Source organism: Triticum dicoccoides, chromosome 4A (assembly GCF_002162155.2).
Source record: "Triticum dicoccoides isolate Atlit2015 ecotype Zavitan chromosome 4A, WEW_v2.0, whole genome shotgun sequence".
NCBI lineage: Eukaryota > Viridiplantae > Streptophyta > Magnoliopsida > Poales > Poaceae > Triticum > Triticum dicoccoides.
In genome coordinates this window covers 530,338,973-530,353,839 of record NC_041386.1, presented here as the reverse complement: position 1 = coordinate 530,353,839, position 14,867 = coordinate 530,338,973, and the positions used below count along the sequence as shown (strand labels likewise).

The 14,867-nt window shown below is 52.8% G+C and overlaps 1 protein-coding gene across 1 annotated transcript; it reads right to left on the bottom strand.

Annotated features, from left to right (window-relative positions):
• Positions 1–2,804: 2,804 nt before the first annotated feature.
• On the bottom strand, positions 2,805–8,914 carry LOC119286551 (leucine-rich repeat receptor-like serine/threonine-protein kinase BAM1). The gene is made up of 2 exons (XM_037565930.1): positions 5,776–8,914; positions 2,805–3,645 (listed from the first exon to the last, which is right to left on the bottom strand). Exons 1-2 carry the CDS (start codon positions 8,429–8,431, stop codon positions 3,230–3,232), a joined length of 3,072 nt encoding a protein of 1,023 aa, XP_037421827.1. The 5' UTR covers positions 8,432–8,914; the 3' UTR covers positions 2,805–3,229.
• Between the last annotated feature and the right edge of the window lie 5,953 nt (positions 8,915–14,867).

Genomic DNA, 14,867 nt, shown 5'->3' with positions numbered 1-14,867 from the left:
TTTTCAGTTTTAAGAAAATAAAAGAAAATGATGGAAATGTCAAAAAAATAAAAGAAAATAAGTTTCCCATGTGATATGTGGTCTAGTTGTTGGGAAAATTTGCGAATGTGAATTTTGACTTTATTTGCAAAATCTCTCTGAAATTTGTAAAAATGGGCATAACTTTTGCATACTAACTCGGATGAAAAAGTTTTTTATATGAAAAATCATCTACTCGAAAAGTTACATCCGAACGTTAAACATTTTCAAAATCCTCAAAAACCTAATAGAAAAAAAGTTACGGGGCTTTTAAGATCTAGATTGAAAAAAAATTAAACAGTAGGCAAACTGTGGTCAAACAATGATCAAACTAATTATTCTAGAATATTAGTGTTACTAAATAATTATTTCTGTTATTTCAATTTTGGTCAAATCTGGTCAAACTGTGGTCAAACTAATTATTCAAGAAATATTAGTGTTACTAAATAATTATTGTTTTTTAAAACAATAGTTTCAAAATAAAACTATGAAATGTGTCACTTCATGCTCAAGCAAAATTCCTGAAGGTTAATAGGATCGACATCTTAGTATTGTCAGGAAAACAACAAGTGCAGACTTGGAGCGAGGGAGAATAGAACCCGAAAGTTGAGCGTGCTCAGGCTGGGGGAGTGGGAGGATGGGTGACCGTTTGGGAAGTTAGATGATTTGGAATGATGAGGAGTGATTAGAGGATAAATTGAGAAGTGATGAGGGGTGGTGATTACAGACTAGAGGTTAAAATAATTCAGAAATTTGAAAATAAAAAAATTTAAAAAAAAAATTAAAAAATCGTAAAATTTCCTTTAGTCCCGGTTTGTGTTACCAACCGGGACTAAAGGGATAGGCATTAGTACCGACCCTTTAGTCCCGGTTCCAGAACCGGGACAACATGCCCTTTTTCTACCAGTGACTCTCTGCGAGTTATTTACTCGAAACCACCACATTATGGGTTAGGGTAACAGATCGGTACCACATTTGAGGCAGTTCACAAAAACCCACCAACAATGGGGCTAATCTGTAACGCGGAGCACTGACGCTGCGTTTTAGCCCAGAAAACAGCGAATCCGATAGGTGGGTCCCGCCTGTCAGGCTGACGTGGCGCGTGTTAAGTTGCCATCAGCAAAAAGACTACTTTTAGGGATGACACAAGTCTGTTTTGGAGTTAGTCCAGCATATATTTATGCATTTGCTCAAGGCAGCAACTAAAATTGCACATCAACTGCTAAGTACTCCCCCCGTTCCGAATTATTTGTCGCAGGTATAGATGTACCTATATATATTTTCGTTCTAGATATATCCATTTCCGCGATGAGTAATTTGGAACGGAGGGAGTAATTGGTCGTGATAGTTGGGGCAAGGTGCCAACAGTAGTGGAGAAAGTTGCATGTCAACTACTAGGTAGTTGGTCGTAGCAGCAGAAGAAGGTACACATCTCACTAGCATAGTACTCGATAGGGGTGCTAGCAAGGAAAATTGCACATCCACGAGTAGGGGAGGCTAAGTTGCACAAGAGAGAGAGCGCCGGCTTCCTCTCGACCCACCATTACCACAACCATGACGGAGATGTACCTGCAGGAGAAGATGTCAATATCCAAGAAGAAGAAGAAGAAGAAGAAGAAGAAGAAGAAGAAGAAGAAGAAGGTATAGTCCAGTTAGATCTGCACATATACTCCAAATAAACATATCCTAATGTAAACATGATCATCAGTGCTCCAAATAAAGTGCAGTCCTAGATTATTACCAGGGGACCGAAATACAGTAAACCTAACATATCCTGAAGTAATTATGCACCATAATTTATTCAGTTACTACAGCAACTACTCGAGGTTTTGCAAATTTCAAGTTTCTTGTTTGCAAGTTTCAGTACTCCAAATAAACATATCATGGGAGACAGCAAGTAGTTTGAGTAGTCAACTACAGTTTCCTTAAACTGAATTTAGTGAACTTTTACTTCTAGGACTGAACAAATACTCCAAAAATTTAGCTGAGCCCTTATAAATTTGCACATACTCCAGGAGTACAAACTTGTTGCGAACTTACAAGTAAAGCTAGGAATATCTGTGCAAGTTAAGCCACATCAGATATTGCACTTACAGTAAAAAATTATGCTACTCCAGCATATTGCAGTTAAAGTAACTACTCAAGAGTACTGGGGCATTGGAGTAACTTGCACTATACTCCAGGATATTGCACTTACAGTAAAGCCACTAACAGTAATATACTGCAAGTTCAGTATACAGTACAGTAAATTACTTGTACAACTACTACTCCTACTGTTGCTGCTACTTTAAATGGACAAACAATTGGTACTACCATACACCTCTGCTACAACAGAGGGGGTACTTCTTAGCTAAATGCAGCTTTGCTATTTCTCAAGACACAGATTGGTGCTACAACAATTGGCTAACATCTGGAACATTATATTATGCATTTTTGCCTTGTACTGTGTTCTGAATGATTAAAGCTATATGTGATCAGTGCAATGGTTACTTGCATGACTTCAAGCTACTGACACTGTAAGCCCTGAAACCATGCATCATCGACCCATGATGATCTTGAAAATTCTTTTTCCCGATATTTTTGACCCTCCTTTATTCCCATAAAGCTGCGCAATTCACGTCCCTATTTGGATGCTTTAAGCTTTGGGAATCGAAATGTTTTCAAAGACTGTCAAGCTACTATTGTTTCCCCCCTTTTCCTTTCTTACTTTTCATGAAACCAAAGTTTCAGTCAAGAATCTTCGAACAGATGATTACTAGACCCTCACATGACAAAATTGCCTCAAGTAATACAAAAAGCTGTGTAGTAGTACTGCTAGTACACATTTCAGCATGAATAAGAACTAGTGTAAAGGAGATGACAATGGATGGTGGCTGAAGATTACCAGGAGATTACAAAGGGCCAAAGCCATGATGGAGATGACTATTACATTGGACAGCACAAACCCCTAGATGATGGTACGTAGTAGCATATGATCAAACCCTATACACCTTTGATGAAAAGAAAAGAAGATATAGTAGAAAAGAAGATGAGAATTAGGGGAAAAACAAAGTTACATGTTTATTGCTCTTCCCCATCCCCTGTCACCCTCACTGTCGATCTACCCAAGAAACTGTAGAATGCTAGCCCCAATTAGTAGTAGTGCTGTAATTCGGCCCTGAGTACTCTGTAGTAGCAACGTCAATTTGCTGCATGATTTGTTCTGCCGGACTTAGTTCAGCAGGTCCGGGAACAGCTTGTAGCAGTTGGGCCCCTTGTCCGGCTCCGGCGCCGACGAGGACGACGCCGACGACGGCGAGGGCTGGGTGGACGCGTGGCGGGGGAACTCGGACAGCATCTGCACCACCTCCCTCATGGTCGGGCGCTCCACGCTGTTCTCCTGGACGCAGAGCATGGACACGAAGAAGAGGTGGGACACCTCGTCCATGGGCACCGTGCTGAGCCGGCGGTCGACGACCTTGGGCACGCTCTCCCGCCGGCCGTCGGTGACCCGCTTCGCCCACTGCACGATGTCCACCCCTTCCCCGAAGTCCCCCACCGGCCGCCGGCCGGTGACGAGCTCCAGCAGGACGACGCCGAAGCTGTACACGTCGCTCTTCTCGTCCACTCTCAGGGTGTACGCGTACTCTGCAAACAAACACGACCACAATCAGCATGCCTGCTAATCACATCATCATGGCAACATTTCAACCAGTGTAACTTCTCTTCTCGTCAAAGAACACAATGATTAAATCAATGGGTAGTAAAAGAGAAAGCTATGGACGTAAACCTAGGAGGAGTGTTCTCAACGTGCACCACCGCACTGATCAGTACTCCTCCTAGGTTAAGATAATAATACTACTAGCCTGATCTCAAATCTAAGCGCGATCGTTATAAATTATGTTCAAAACCTAGCGTACGCTAGGATGGCGAGCTTGGCATGCTAGGAAAAGCGAGCCTGTGCTACGGTGCTGATTTGAATAGTACAGAAACTGGCTATGTGCGCCTAGGACAGAGGCGAGTGCGTACAACATTCTGCGACGAATCCCAAGAGAAACCGCCTACTCTACCCTTTGCAGATCCACCGGAATCTTTCCCATACATACGCGCATAGTATATTCTATCGACCAAGTTCGTCAAATCCAAGGAAAATTCTTCGCCGGGATCAAGAAGAGGAGCTCTGTCAGTTAATCCAGCCCATGCCTGCCCTGAGATCTTGCCAAATCCCAAACCCGGAAGAGCAGAAAGGAAAAGCAGAGAGAGAGGGAGAGAGGGGAAAACTTATACTACAAACTTCGTGACCGTAACAGTGAGGGCGCCCGTGCCGTTCGAAAGGGTAGGAACAGCGTGCCGGGGGCGCCCCGGCTTTGGCTTTGGCGACGTAACGGCGGCAAAGCGGGAGGCTGCTTTGGCGAGGCCCCAGGAGCGGGACGGAGGAGGAGGATGACGAGGCTTTTTTTTACCGGAGTGAGTGAGTGTGTCCCATGCCGGTCAAAGATACAGCAGCGCAACCGAGTCGATCCTGACCTAAAGGGCCCTGCCGGGCTGGACCAGCCGGTACTGGTACCCAGTAATACCTACCGTGTCATACGGGAGGTCCGTATCCTACTGCTACAGACCTCACCAGGCTGACGAAGCCTCGTACTACCACTACGAGAAAATTACCGAGTCAGAGGGATACGGGTGACGAGAAGATCGGGCGGGCTCAAACTCAAACCCCCTTTTGCCATGCTCGATGCTGCTGCTCTGGCGCACGCACTGGCCCGGCCTGACACGACGCGGCCCACACTGCGCGCTGTGGTACACGGGAGGTCTCGGCTCATGCACTGCATGGCACGGAGTTTTTGTTTGGCATGCACGACGCATGGCATGGCCGTGTCGGGTTCGCGACTTGTGTTGGCCAGCGTGCGGCCGGCGTCCGGGCGCGCCCACAAGGCGGCATCGTGTGGTCGCAATCGCGCGGGGTCGGGGGCCCGCGGGAAAATAATTGGGTGCTCGAGTGCGAGCCTGAGCAGAGCACCCCTTTTCGGCCGCTTTCGCCGAGGGCCCGCCGGCGCCCGCAGTGCTGCTGGCCGCTGCTGATGTGGTGTAAAGTCAGACCGGATCGGATGGCCTTCTACTGCCACTGCGTGTCATGTGCATACACAGAGCCGGACCGGACCGGACCGGACGGGCAGCCGCAGCTCAGCTCGGGTCGGGTCGGCGCTCAAAGTAGCCCTCCGCCATGCCCTCCCGTCCCCCCATTTCAAAACTACACACCTTGTTTCTCCTCCTGACATATTCTTACTAAGGATTTGAAATGTAAAAACATCCTAGTATACAGCTTGATTTCGAGGTGTAAATGTACTGGGAGGGACCAAAAGTTTCCGTGCGATTGATCTGAAACAGTGAGGCAGTGAGCTACTCCTACACTCACTGTGGCTCTGCGCCTGCGGTCTGGGCAGACAATGAGACATAGTAGTACTACTAACCACTATCACTATCTGCGTGCATGTGGTCAATCGTACGTGAAGGTTTTTAACTCGCGACAAACCTAATCAGGCGCTCACTTGTCCTGGCGCAGTACCACCACTGGCTATTGACTTCGGAAGAGCGGGTCCCACGGCCCAGAGACGGGGGCCAGCCCCGTGCAAGGCGGCGACAAGCAGACGAGCTCGGAAAACCGATGGATCCTAAACCAAATCTGATTGACCCCTCATCGGCAGGCACGCAAGGCGATAAGCGACTAGAGACAAAACACCAGCACATGTGTATGTAACGAGACGTGTTCGTACGTACCTGGCGCGATGTAGCCGTAGGACCCGGCGACGGCGGACATGCACTCGGACGCGCCGGCGTTGGCCGCGCCGGCGCCGGCGCCGGAGCGGAGGAACTTGGCCAGCCCGAAGTCCGCCACGTGGGCCTCCAGGCCGTCGCCGAGGAGGATGTTGTTGGACTTGACGTCCCGGTGCACGATCATCGGGCTGCAGTCGTGGTGCAGGTAGCAGAGCCCGCGCGCCGCCTCCAGCGCGATCCGGTACCGCCGGTCCCACGCCAGGAACCCGCCGCCCTTGCCGTGGAGCACCTCGCCGAGGCTGCCGCCGCCCATGTACTCGTACACCAGCACGTTCGCCTCCTGGTCGTTGGTGCAGAAGGCTAGCAGCCGCACGATGTTCCGGTGTCGGATGCTGCCCAGCGTCCGGATCTCCGCGCGGAACCCGTGGTCGTGCCGCCCGCCGCCGTTCAGACGCTTCACGGCGATCGCGCCGCCCGACCGGGCTCGTCCCGCGTACACCACGCCGGCGCCGCCGCGGCCCACCACGTTGCCGTCCTTCATGCACTCGATCACCTCCGCGATGCCGAAGTCCACCTTGTGGAACGCCGTGAACCGCCACGCGCCGTCCGGCCCGCCGCCGGGGTACGACCGAGCGCGCAGCACGGCCGCCGCGGCGAAGATCACCGAGCACGCCAGCAGACCCAGCGCGAACACCAGCTTGTAGTCCCCCGCCGTCGCCCGCCGCGGGCTCACGGCCGTCGACCCGCCGGCGTCGCTGCTGATGTTGCAGGGCCGGTTCAGCACCGGCCCGCACAGCCTCGGGTTGCCCGCGAACGCCGTCTCGTTCAGGTACCGCAGCTGGCCCGTGTCCGGCAGCTGGCCGGACAGGTCGTTGTAGGAGAAGTCGGCCGCCGTGAGGCTGCTCATCGCCCCGATCGCGGCGGGGATCGACTCCTCGAGCTGGTTCCTCGACAGGTTGAGGTAATTCAGCACCCGTATCCCGGCGATGGCCTCCGGGATCGGCCCAGACAGCTTGTTGGTGCTGAGGTCAATGTACGTGAGCTGCCCGCACCGGCCGATGGCCTCCGGTATCGGCCCGGACAACTCATTGCCGCTGAGGTCGAGCTTCACGAGCAGCCGGAGCTCCCCTACCTCCGGCGGCACGGCGCCGGCGAGACGGTTGTTGCTGACCAGCAGCGTCTGCAGAGCGGAGAGGTTGGCCAGCGCGGCAGGCAGCGGCCCGGACAGCAGGTTGTTGGACAGGTTGAGCTGGGCCAGCTGCGACTCCGAACCGGTCAGGGTCGGGCTCGGGTTCGACGGGACCGGACCGGAGAGCAGGTTGTTCTGCAGCTCCAGCAGGTTGAGCCGCGGGAGGTAGAGGAAGCCGGCGGGAATGCTGCCGTTGAGGTAGTTGTGGCCGAACCGGACCCGGGTGAGGCTCGCGCACGAGCCGAGCGCCCCGGGGATGGGGCCGAAGAGGAAGTTGTTCATGAGGATGGCGGTGTGCAGCTCGCCGGAGGAGCACAGCATCTCGGGGATCATGCCGGTGAGCCGGTTCGACGACAGGTCGACGAGCCGGAGCGCCGCGCTGGCGCCGAGGCCCGCCGGGACGCGGCCGGTCAAGTTGTTCATGAAGAGCTGCAGCGTCTCCAGCCGCGGCATCGCAGCGACGAAGTCGGGGACCGGGCCGTGGAGCCGGTTGAGGAACAGGTTGAGCAGCCGGAGCGAGGTGAGGGACGCCAGGGTGCTCGGCACCTCGCCGGTGAGCGCGTTGTTGGACAGGTCCAGCCTGGTGAGCGCCGTGAGGTTGCCGAGCTCCGGCGGGATTTCGCCGGTCAGCTGGTTCGTGTGGAGGAACAGCGTGTCGAGGGAGGCCAGCTCGCCCAGCTCCGACGGGATGCTCCCGGTGAGGCCGCAGTTGGAGACGTCCAGCATGGTGAGGTTGCGCAGCCGGCCGAGCTCCGGCGGGATGCCGCCGTCAAATGCGTTGTAGTACCCGAGATACAGCTCCCTGAGGCTCGTCAGGTTGCCGAGCTCCGGCGGGATGGCGCCCTGCAGGTTGTTGCCGTTGAGGGACAGGTACTCCAGAGCCAGCATCCCGCCGTACGACGCGGGTATCACCCCGGAGAAGTAATTGCCGCCGAGGTCAAGGTATCGGAGCCGCGGCAGCGCCGTCACGCCGGCCGGGAGCGAGGAGGAGAAGTTGTTGTCGTAGGCGTCGAACACCTCGAGGCTGGGGAGCGACGGGAAGTCCCAGCCGTCGAGGCCGCCGCCGAGCTGGTTGCCGGAAACATTGACGTAGCGGAGCTCCGGGAGCGCGGACACGGCCACCGCGCCCACGATGCCGTTCCCGGCGAGGGAGAGGCTCGCGAGCGCGGCGAGCCCAGTCACCTGGGCCGTGACGGGCGCGCCAGTGGACACGTTCATGTTGGCGATGTCGACGGAGACGACCCTGCCGCCGGCGCAGCGGACGCCGGTCCACTCGCACACGGAGGCGACATTGCCCGGCAGCCACGAGCGCAGCACGTGGGGGCGGCAGCTGAGGGAGGCCTTGAGGGAGAGCAAGGCCAGCGCATCTCCATGCAACGCCTCGCCGTGTCCATAGCCATCGACACTACCGATGGATAGTGGTAGAAGAAAAATCAAGGAGAGCAAGACAAAAGGATGGAGAGCCTTCATCTGGCCTACAATTCTTGCGGCTTGCGAACTGTGGTGAGAAACTAGCTAGAATACGCAGCCATTGGCAATGCCATTGCTGCTGTTTCAGTGAGCTTATAGACACTTGGAGTGACGGATGGATGGATGGATGTTGAGATGGTAGAGAGGTAGATGGGTAGATAGAGGGAACGGCAAAGGCATGCAAGAATCTTGAGAAGCTTCACATGAAAATGGCGGCGAGAGGCGTGAGCTTCACACCGAAGGTGAAGGGGAGGGGAATATGTTCTCTGTGTGACAAGAATGGCTTTGTCTTTTGAGCTATTTATGCCTTGTGGGAGAAGGGTGTCCGGTGCATCGGGCGGGCTCTGCTTTGGGTGTCTCTGTGTTCTATCTTCTCCTCCTCCTCTCTCTGGTCCTCTTCATCTCTCTCTCCATTGCTTCTCTTTTTGCTTTATCTTTCGGAGCAGAGAAACTAACTGTTAAAGGCTTGTAGTGGGCGAGGAAGCAGCCGTGGCAAGTGATGGGGAGTTTCCAGCTTTGGCGTTTTTTATCAACAAATTGTTCCATTGGCTTTGGGGAGTATTTAGAAAGGCTTCGGGCAATTATGGCATGGCGCCCGACAGAGAAAGGGAAATGCACTCTGGTCTCCGTCCGACTACAGGGCCCGTGATTGAAAGAGAGCAATCAAACTACTCCAGTGTGTTCGATATGTGTATGTGTGCCATCCGATAGGTTCCAGGCTACAAGGAGGAAAGAAGGTTTTGGCAAATCATATTTTTTGGGTTCTTCCATGATACTCAGCTTACATCGTATGCCATGTGGTTTTTGGTAAGCAACTCTTAACTAATTGCCGAAACTTAACCCCCAAAACCCACTCTTAAAGTTTAACACCTACAAAACCCTAGGCATTATGAGGGTGAAATCTAAACCATCCTGATAATTGCAACTTCAATAATTTCTATAGAAATGGCAAATGGCTCCACCATTTTTCGATAAAGGATGCTTTATTGCTTAAAAGGTTTAAGCATTACACCCGGCCTCTGTGTAACCGAGATGCACACAGCCAAACAAGTCCAAGATCCAAAAACTAAAAAAAAAAGTTGGAATACAAGTAGTCATGGAGAGACTGCATAACGCCTAAGACGTGGGAGGGCCAATCCGAAGATCATGCTGCCATACATGTCGGGTAAAAGTATCCCTGAAAGTGCTAGTTATCGACTAGAGGGGGGTGAATAGGCGATTTTTATGAAAGCCTTCAAAACACGAGGTCTTTGAAGACAGACAGTAGAAATGAACCCATTAATATGCAGCGGAAGGTAAACTACACTACACTAGACAAGCCATAGTCAAGTAATCAATGAAGTAAAAGTACGAAGACTATCAACAGCTAGGTAGTATGGATCGGGATGAAAGACAGTATGAAGCCAACAGTAAATAGTCTTCACTCAGTTAAGTCAATCAGATCAGAGAAGCAGGCAATGACTTCACGAAGACAAACTATAAAGTAAAGGGAAGTGAAAGATAGAACCAGTTGCTTGGTGAAGACAATGATTTGGTAGACCAGTTCCAGTTGCTGCGACAACTGTACGTCTGGTTAGGGAGGCTGAGATTTAACTCAGAAGACCGCGTCTTCACCTTAGTCCCCTTGAGCTAAGGACACCCAGTCCTCGCCCAATCACTCTGGTAAGTCTTCAAGCTAGACTTCCAAACCTTCACAGACTTCGTTCACTAGCGATCCACAATGGCTCTTGGATGCTCAGAACGTGACGCCTGACCGGCTGGAGGATTCACAGTCCTCAAGTGTAACAAGTCTTCAGGTCACGCGGACAAAAAGACTTCAGTGATGCCTAACACTCTTTGGCTCTAGGTGTTTTGGGCTTTGGCCTCGCAAGGATTTCTCTCTCAAATGCTTCGGAGGTGGGTTGCTCTCAAACGACAAAAGCCGTGCACTGACTCTGAGCAGCCGCCAATTTATGGTGTAGGGGTGGGCTATTTATAGCCAGGAGGCAACCTGGCCTGATTTGTTCGGAATGACCCTGGGTCACTAAGGAACCGACACGTGTCCAATGGTCGGATTTCAAACACACGCGGCAGCTTGATTTGGGCTACAAGTAAAGCTGACTCATCCAACTCTGGATAAGATTTGCTCTCATTGTCTACGTTCAAAGACATAGGATTTTGGTTGAGCATCACATCAGTCACTCTGACTTTGTTCACTTGGACCCCACTTAACAGTACGACGGTTCCTATGACTCAACAAAGAAGAAAAGGAAACTACGAAACAACTATGTCTTCGCACTCCATAGTCTTCACATGAATGTCTTCTCATGTTATAATCTTCACCGTGAATGTCTTCTCGAACCACCATTGTCTTCAATGTCTTCACACATTTTGAGGGGTCATCTCTGGTAGGTAAACCGAATCAATAAGGGACTACTACATGTGTTATCCTGCAATTCTCACAAACACATTAGTCCCTCAACCAAGTTTGTCGTCAATACTCCAAAGTAACTAGGGGTGGCACTAGATGCACTTACAATCTTCCCCTTTTTGGTGACTGATGACAAACTGGTTAAAGTTTTCAATGGGGATAAAAGTATGTGAGAGTTAAGGACAAAGGCATTGTCTTCATAAGTTGCAAAAGGCTCCCCTAGAAGATGTGCATATAAGTAGTTTGCTTTCGAATGCAAGTGCACATGGCAGGTATTACTTTGTGGAGATCCTCTTCAACTTACGAAGACAATTTATCATGCATATATGAGAATAGCAACGATAATGACATGCATAATGAAAAATGGACGTCTGCAGAATGACATCATGCGGAATTTATCGTTGCATCACAAAGTAGCAGTAAAAGGTAGCAGACGACCAGAGTTTAAGTGTTACAACTCAAAATCCAAATAGTTTCAAAACAAGAGTTGGAAGAACTTAGCAAAAATAATGCAACCACCCATAGGGACCCGCTTGAAGACTGTCAACCTCATATGCTTCTCCCCCTTTTGTCAGTAAAGACCAAAAAGGTTTGAAGACATAAAGGATGGAGCTACTCGTTCCCACTTGGAGTAGAGCATGGAGCAGGGTCGTCATTGGAGTTTGGTGGTGCTGAAGGGCCTAACACAGAATCGTGATGCAGTGCGGCTAAGGTTGGTGAAGTGGCGTCGTCTTCTTCGTCGATGACTCCCGCAACAACAGTTGCAGCCGAAGATGAATGCTCAGAATCTTCGATAGAGGGAGTGTGCCACTAGCTTGCATTTCGAGGAGGCCTGGAGTCAAACTTGAAGTTCTCTGTGAAGCCATCTGCGCGCAGATCATCTTCAGAACATAGCAATGTGAGGCTCTTTCAGGACCGCCGACAGGCTTCATGTGCAACAAATGTGTTTTTGGTGGCCAAGTTAAGAATACGATTGACATCCACCAAGAGACTTTGCATCTGACGCTTCAGCCAGTCATGATGCTTATCCCGCTTTGGATGCAAAGCCACCAGAAGCTCTCGGTCATTGAGTACACGAGGACGCTTCTGAGGCCTTTGAGCAATTGTGCTTGCAGTGGCTTCAGGGTTGGCTCGGTGAGGTATGCGTATGTTGCCAGCTAGAGGGTATGCAGGAGTTGCAGCATTGGGCACATGAATCCCTTTAATAAACTGCGTGAAGCTCTGGAACTCTGCATTCTAAGGGCATCTCCAGCCGTTTGCCCCCCAGGGGGCGCCTAAAATCGCCGCCTGGGGGTGAGCCGGCGCAAAAATTGGGCCTGGGGGCGAGTTGGTCCCCAGCCGCCAGCCCCAGGGCGCCCCCAGGCACGTTTTAAAATAAAAGAAGTTCGGCGAAGTTCGGCTTAAACACGATAAAATTCGGCCAAACACGATAAATTTCGGCACATTTCGGCGAAGTTCGCGGATTTTCATTACATAGCACATATACATAAACTAATCTAAAGGAAAAACTGGCTGAAGTCGCTGCCGTCGCCGCCATCGTCGTCGTCGGCCTTCTCCTCCTTGACGCGGGCGCCCCTGCTGGACCCCTGCCCGGCGTCGCCATGGCGGACTGGTGGCGGCGCATCGTCGTCGTCGTCGTCGCTGTCGCAGATGACGATGACTCCGCCTTCGTCGCGGCCACGTCGACGCTCCGCGAAGCGAAGCAGGGCGGCGCGCTGGCGCTCCTTCGCCTTCTCCAGGCGCTCCTTCTCCATCGCTATGGAGTCCCTGCGCGCCCATTCCAGGGCCGCGTCGTCGTCGTCGAGCTCCGTCGTCACCGGCGCGACCGACTCCTTCTTCACCGGCGCGAGCCCCGGCTCCTTCTTCACCGGCGCGAGCCCCGGCTCCGTCTTTGGCTTGACGAAGCGCAGAGGAGGAGCCGACGAGTAGGCGCGCCGGCCGCCCTCGTTGATGACAATGCCGGCGTTGCGAGTGCGCCGACCGAGCGGCGTCTCCACCGCGGGCTCGGCCTTGACGCCGAGCAGGGCCGGAGTGCCGGAGGAGTGCGATGAAGATCGGGAGGAGTAAGAAGAGGAGGAGGACCTGAGGAAGAAGAGGAGGAGGACCCAAACCTCCTTGGCGCCCATGGCCCGGCGCGTCGGTGCTGCGCCGGGGCGGCCGCCCTCGTCGGGTACGCCAACGGCGGGTCGTTGCCGCCCTCGAGGTACGTCAGCACGCCCTCGAGTGTGCAGCCGGGGACGCCCCACCACAGGTGGCGCCCCTCGCTATTCTGTCGGCCGCCGACCACCGGCGCGCCATTGGTGGACGCCAAGCGCTGCTGCTGGCGGCGCTCGAAATACGCCGCCCAAGCCACGTGGTTGTCGGCGGCGTACTGGGGGAGGGAGAGTTGGGCGTCGGTGAGGGAGGCGCACATGACCTCGACTTCCTCGGCGAAGTACTTCGGCTTCGCCATGGCGTCGGGCAACGGGGGAATGGGCACTCCCCCGGCGCTGAGCCTCCACCCCGTCGGCCCGGCGCACATGCCCGGCGGCACCGGGATGTTCGCCTGGAACAGGAGCCAGGACTCCTGTTCGCGGAGCCAACGGCGGCCGAAGCCGTTGGCCGCTGCCTCGTCTCCGGGGTAGCGTTCTGCCATGGCGACGGGCTCGGGAGAGGTAGAGAGATAGAGGAAGGGACTGGGCGGCGGCGCTCGGGAGAGGTAGGGAGAGGGAGGAGCTGGGCGGCGGCGAGGGGCGGGGCTGGTGTGGGCACAGGCGAGTGCAGGCCACCGGCTATATAGCCGCGCCGCACCCATGTGTACGCGTGCGAGGGAGGGGAGGCGTCGGCGCGTCGTCCCGTGACGTGCCGCCCGTGAGGAATCAATGGCAAGGCTGACCGGCGGCAGCCTTGCCATTGATTCCCCACGGGAACCGAGGCCGTTGGGGGAAGACGAGGCGCCGTGTCGCTGACGGGGCGGGCCTGCGGCTGTTTCGCGCCAAAATAGTTCGCCCCGGCGCCCCCGGGCGCCCCCAGCGCGTCGGGTTCGGCCTGGGTCCGCCGGCGCTGTTTTTGGCCCAGGCCAGCGAAAATCGGGCTCCCGGGGGCGTGAATGGGCCGTTTTTTTGGTGCCGGTGCGAAAAAATCGCCTGGGGAGGCCTTCCTGGGGACGCGGCTGGAGATGCCCTAAAGATGGATTGGCTTCTTTGCTGGCTTGGGGTAGATGGCTTCCATAGACATATCAACATCAGGCAGAAAGACAATGTGGTTGCGCGCTGAGGGTTGATAGTCAATGGAATGAAGCTTAATCAAGCGCATCACCCATGGAGCATAATATTTCAGGCCAAACAGATCAATCCCAGAGGCAGCAAGCTATCGAATGAAGAAATCCTGAGTGTTGAATCTGATGCCATTGATGATATAGAATACCAAAGTCTTCATGGCGCCTTCAAGTTTAGCTTCAGAAGAATTTCCTTTGATGGGCCAGAGAGTACGCGTCAGAATATGCTATACTATGCGTCGCAAGTACTCGAGGTCCTTGACAAAGAACTCCTTTGGGTATTTAGTGTCTTGTGGCAATGGCTTCATCATGCTAAGCATTTGGCTCATATTTGGCTCAGGCTTCTGAAAAATGCTCTGCAGCTCATTTTGATGAAGTTGACAACCAGGTTCGTATAACTCACTTGGAGTGGGCAGGGAAGTAAGCTCGATGATATCTTGAGCTTTGGCTTCGTGATGTACATCATGAAAGTGCTAGTGATCGACTAGAGGGGGGGTGAATAGGCGATTTTTATGAAAGTCTTCAAAACATGTGAGTTTCGAAGACAAACGATAGAAATAAACCTATTATCATGCAGCGGAAGGTAGACTACACTAGGCAAACCATAGTCATGTATTTAATGAAGTGAAAGCACAATGACAAATAGCAGCTAGGCAGTAAGGATCAGGTAGGAAGATGTTGAGAAGCCAATCAGTACACGTAATCACTTAGTGAAGTCAAATGGTGATGCTATCGTACAATGACTTCACAAGAACCAACAGTAAGTAAGG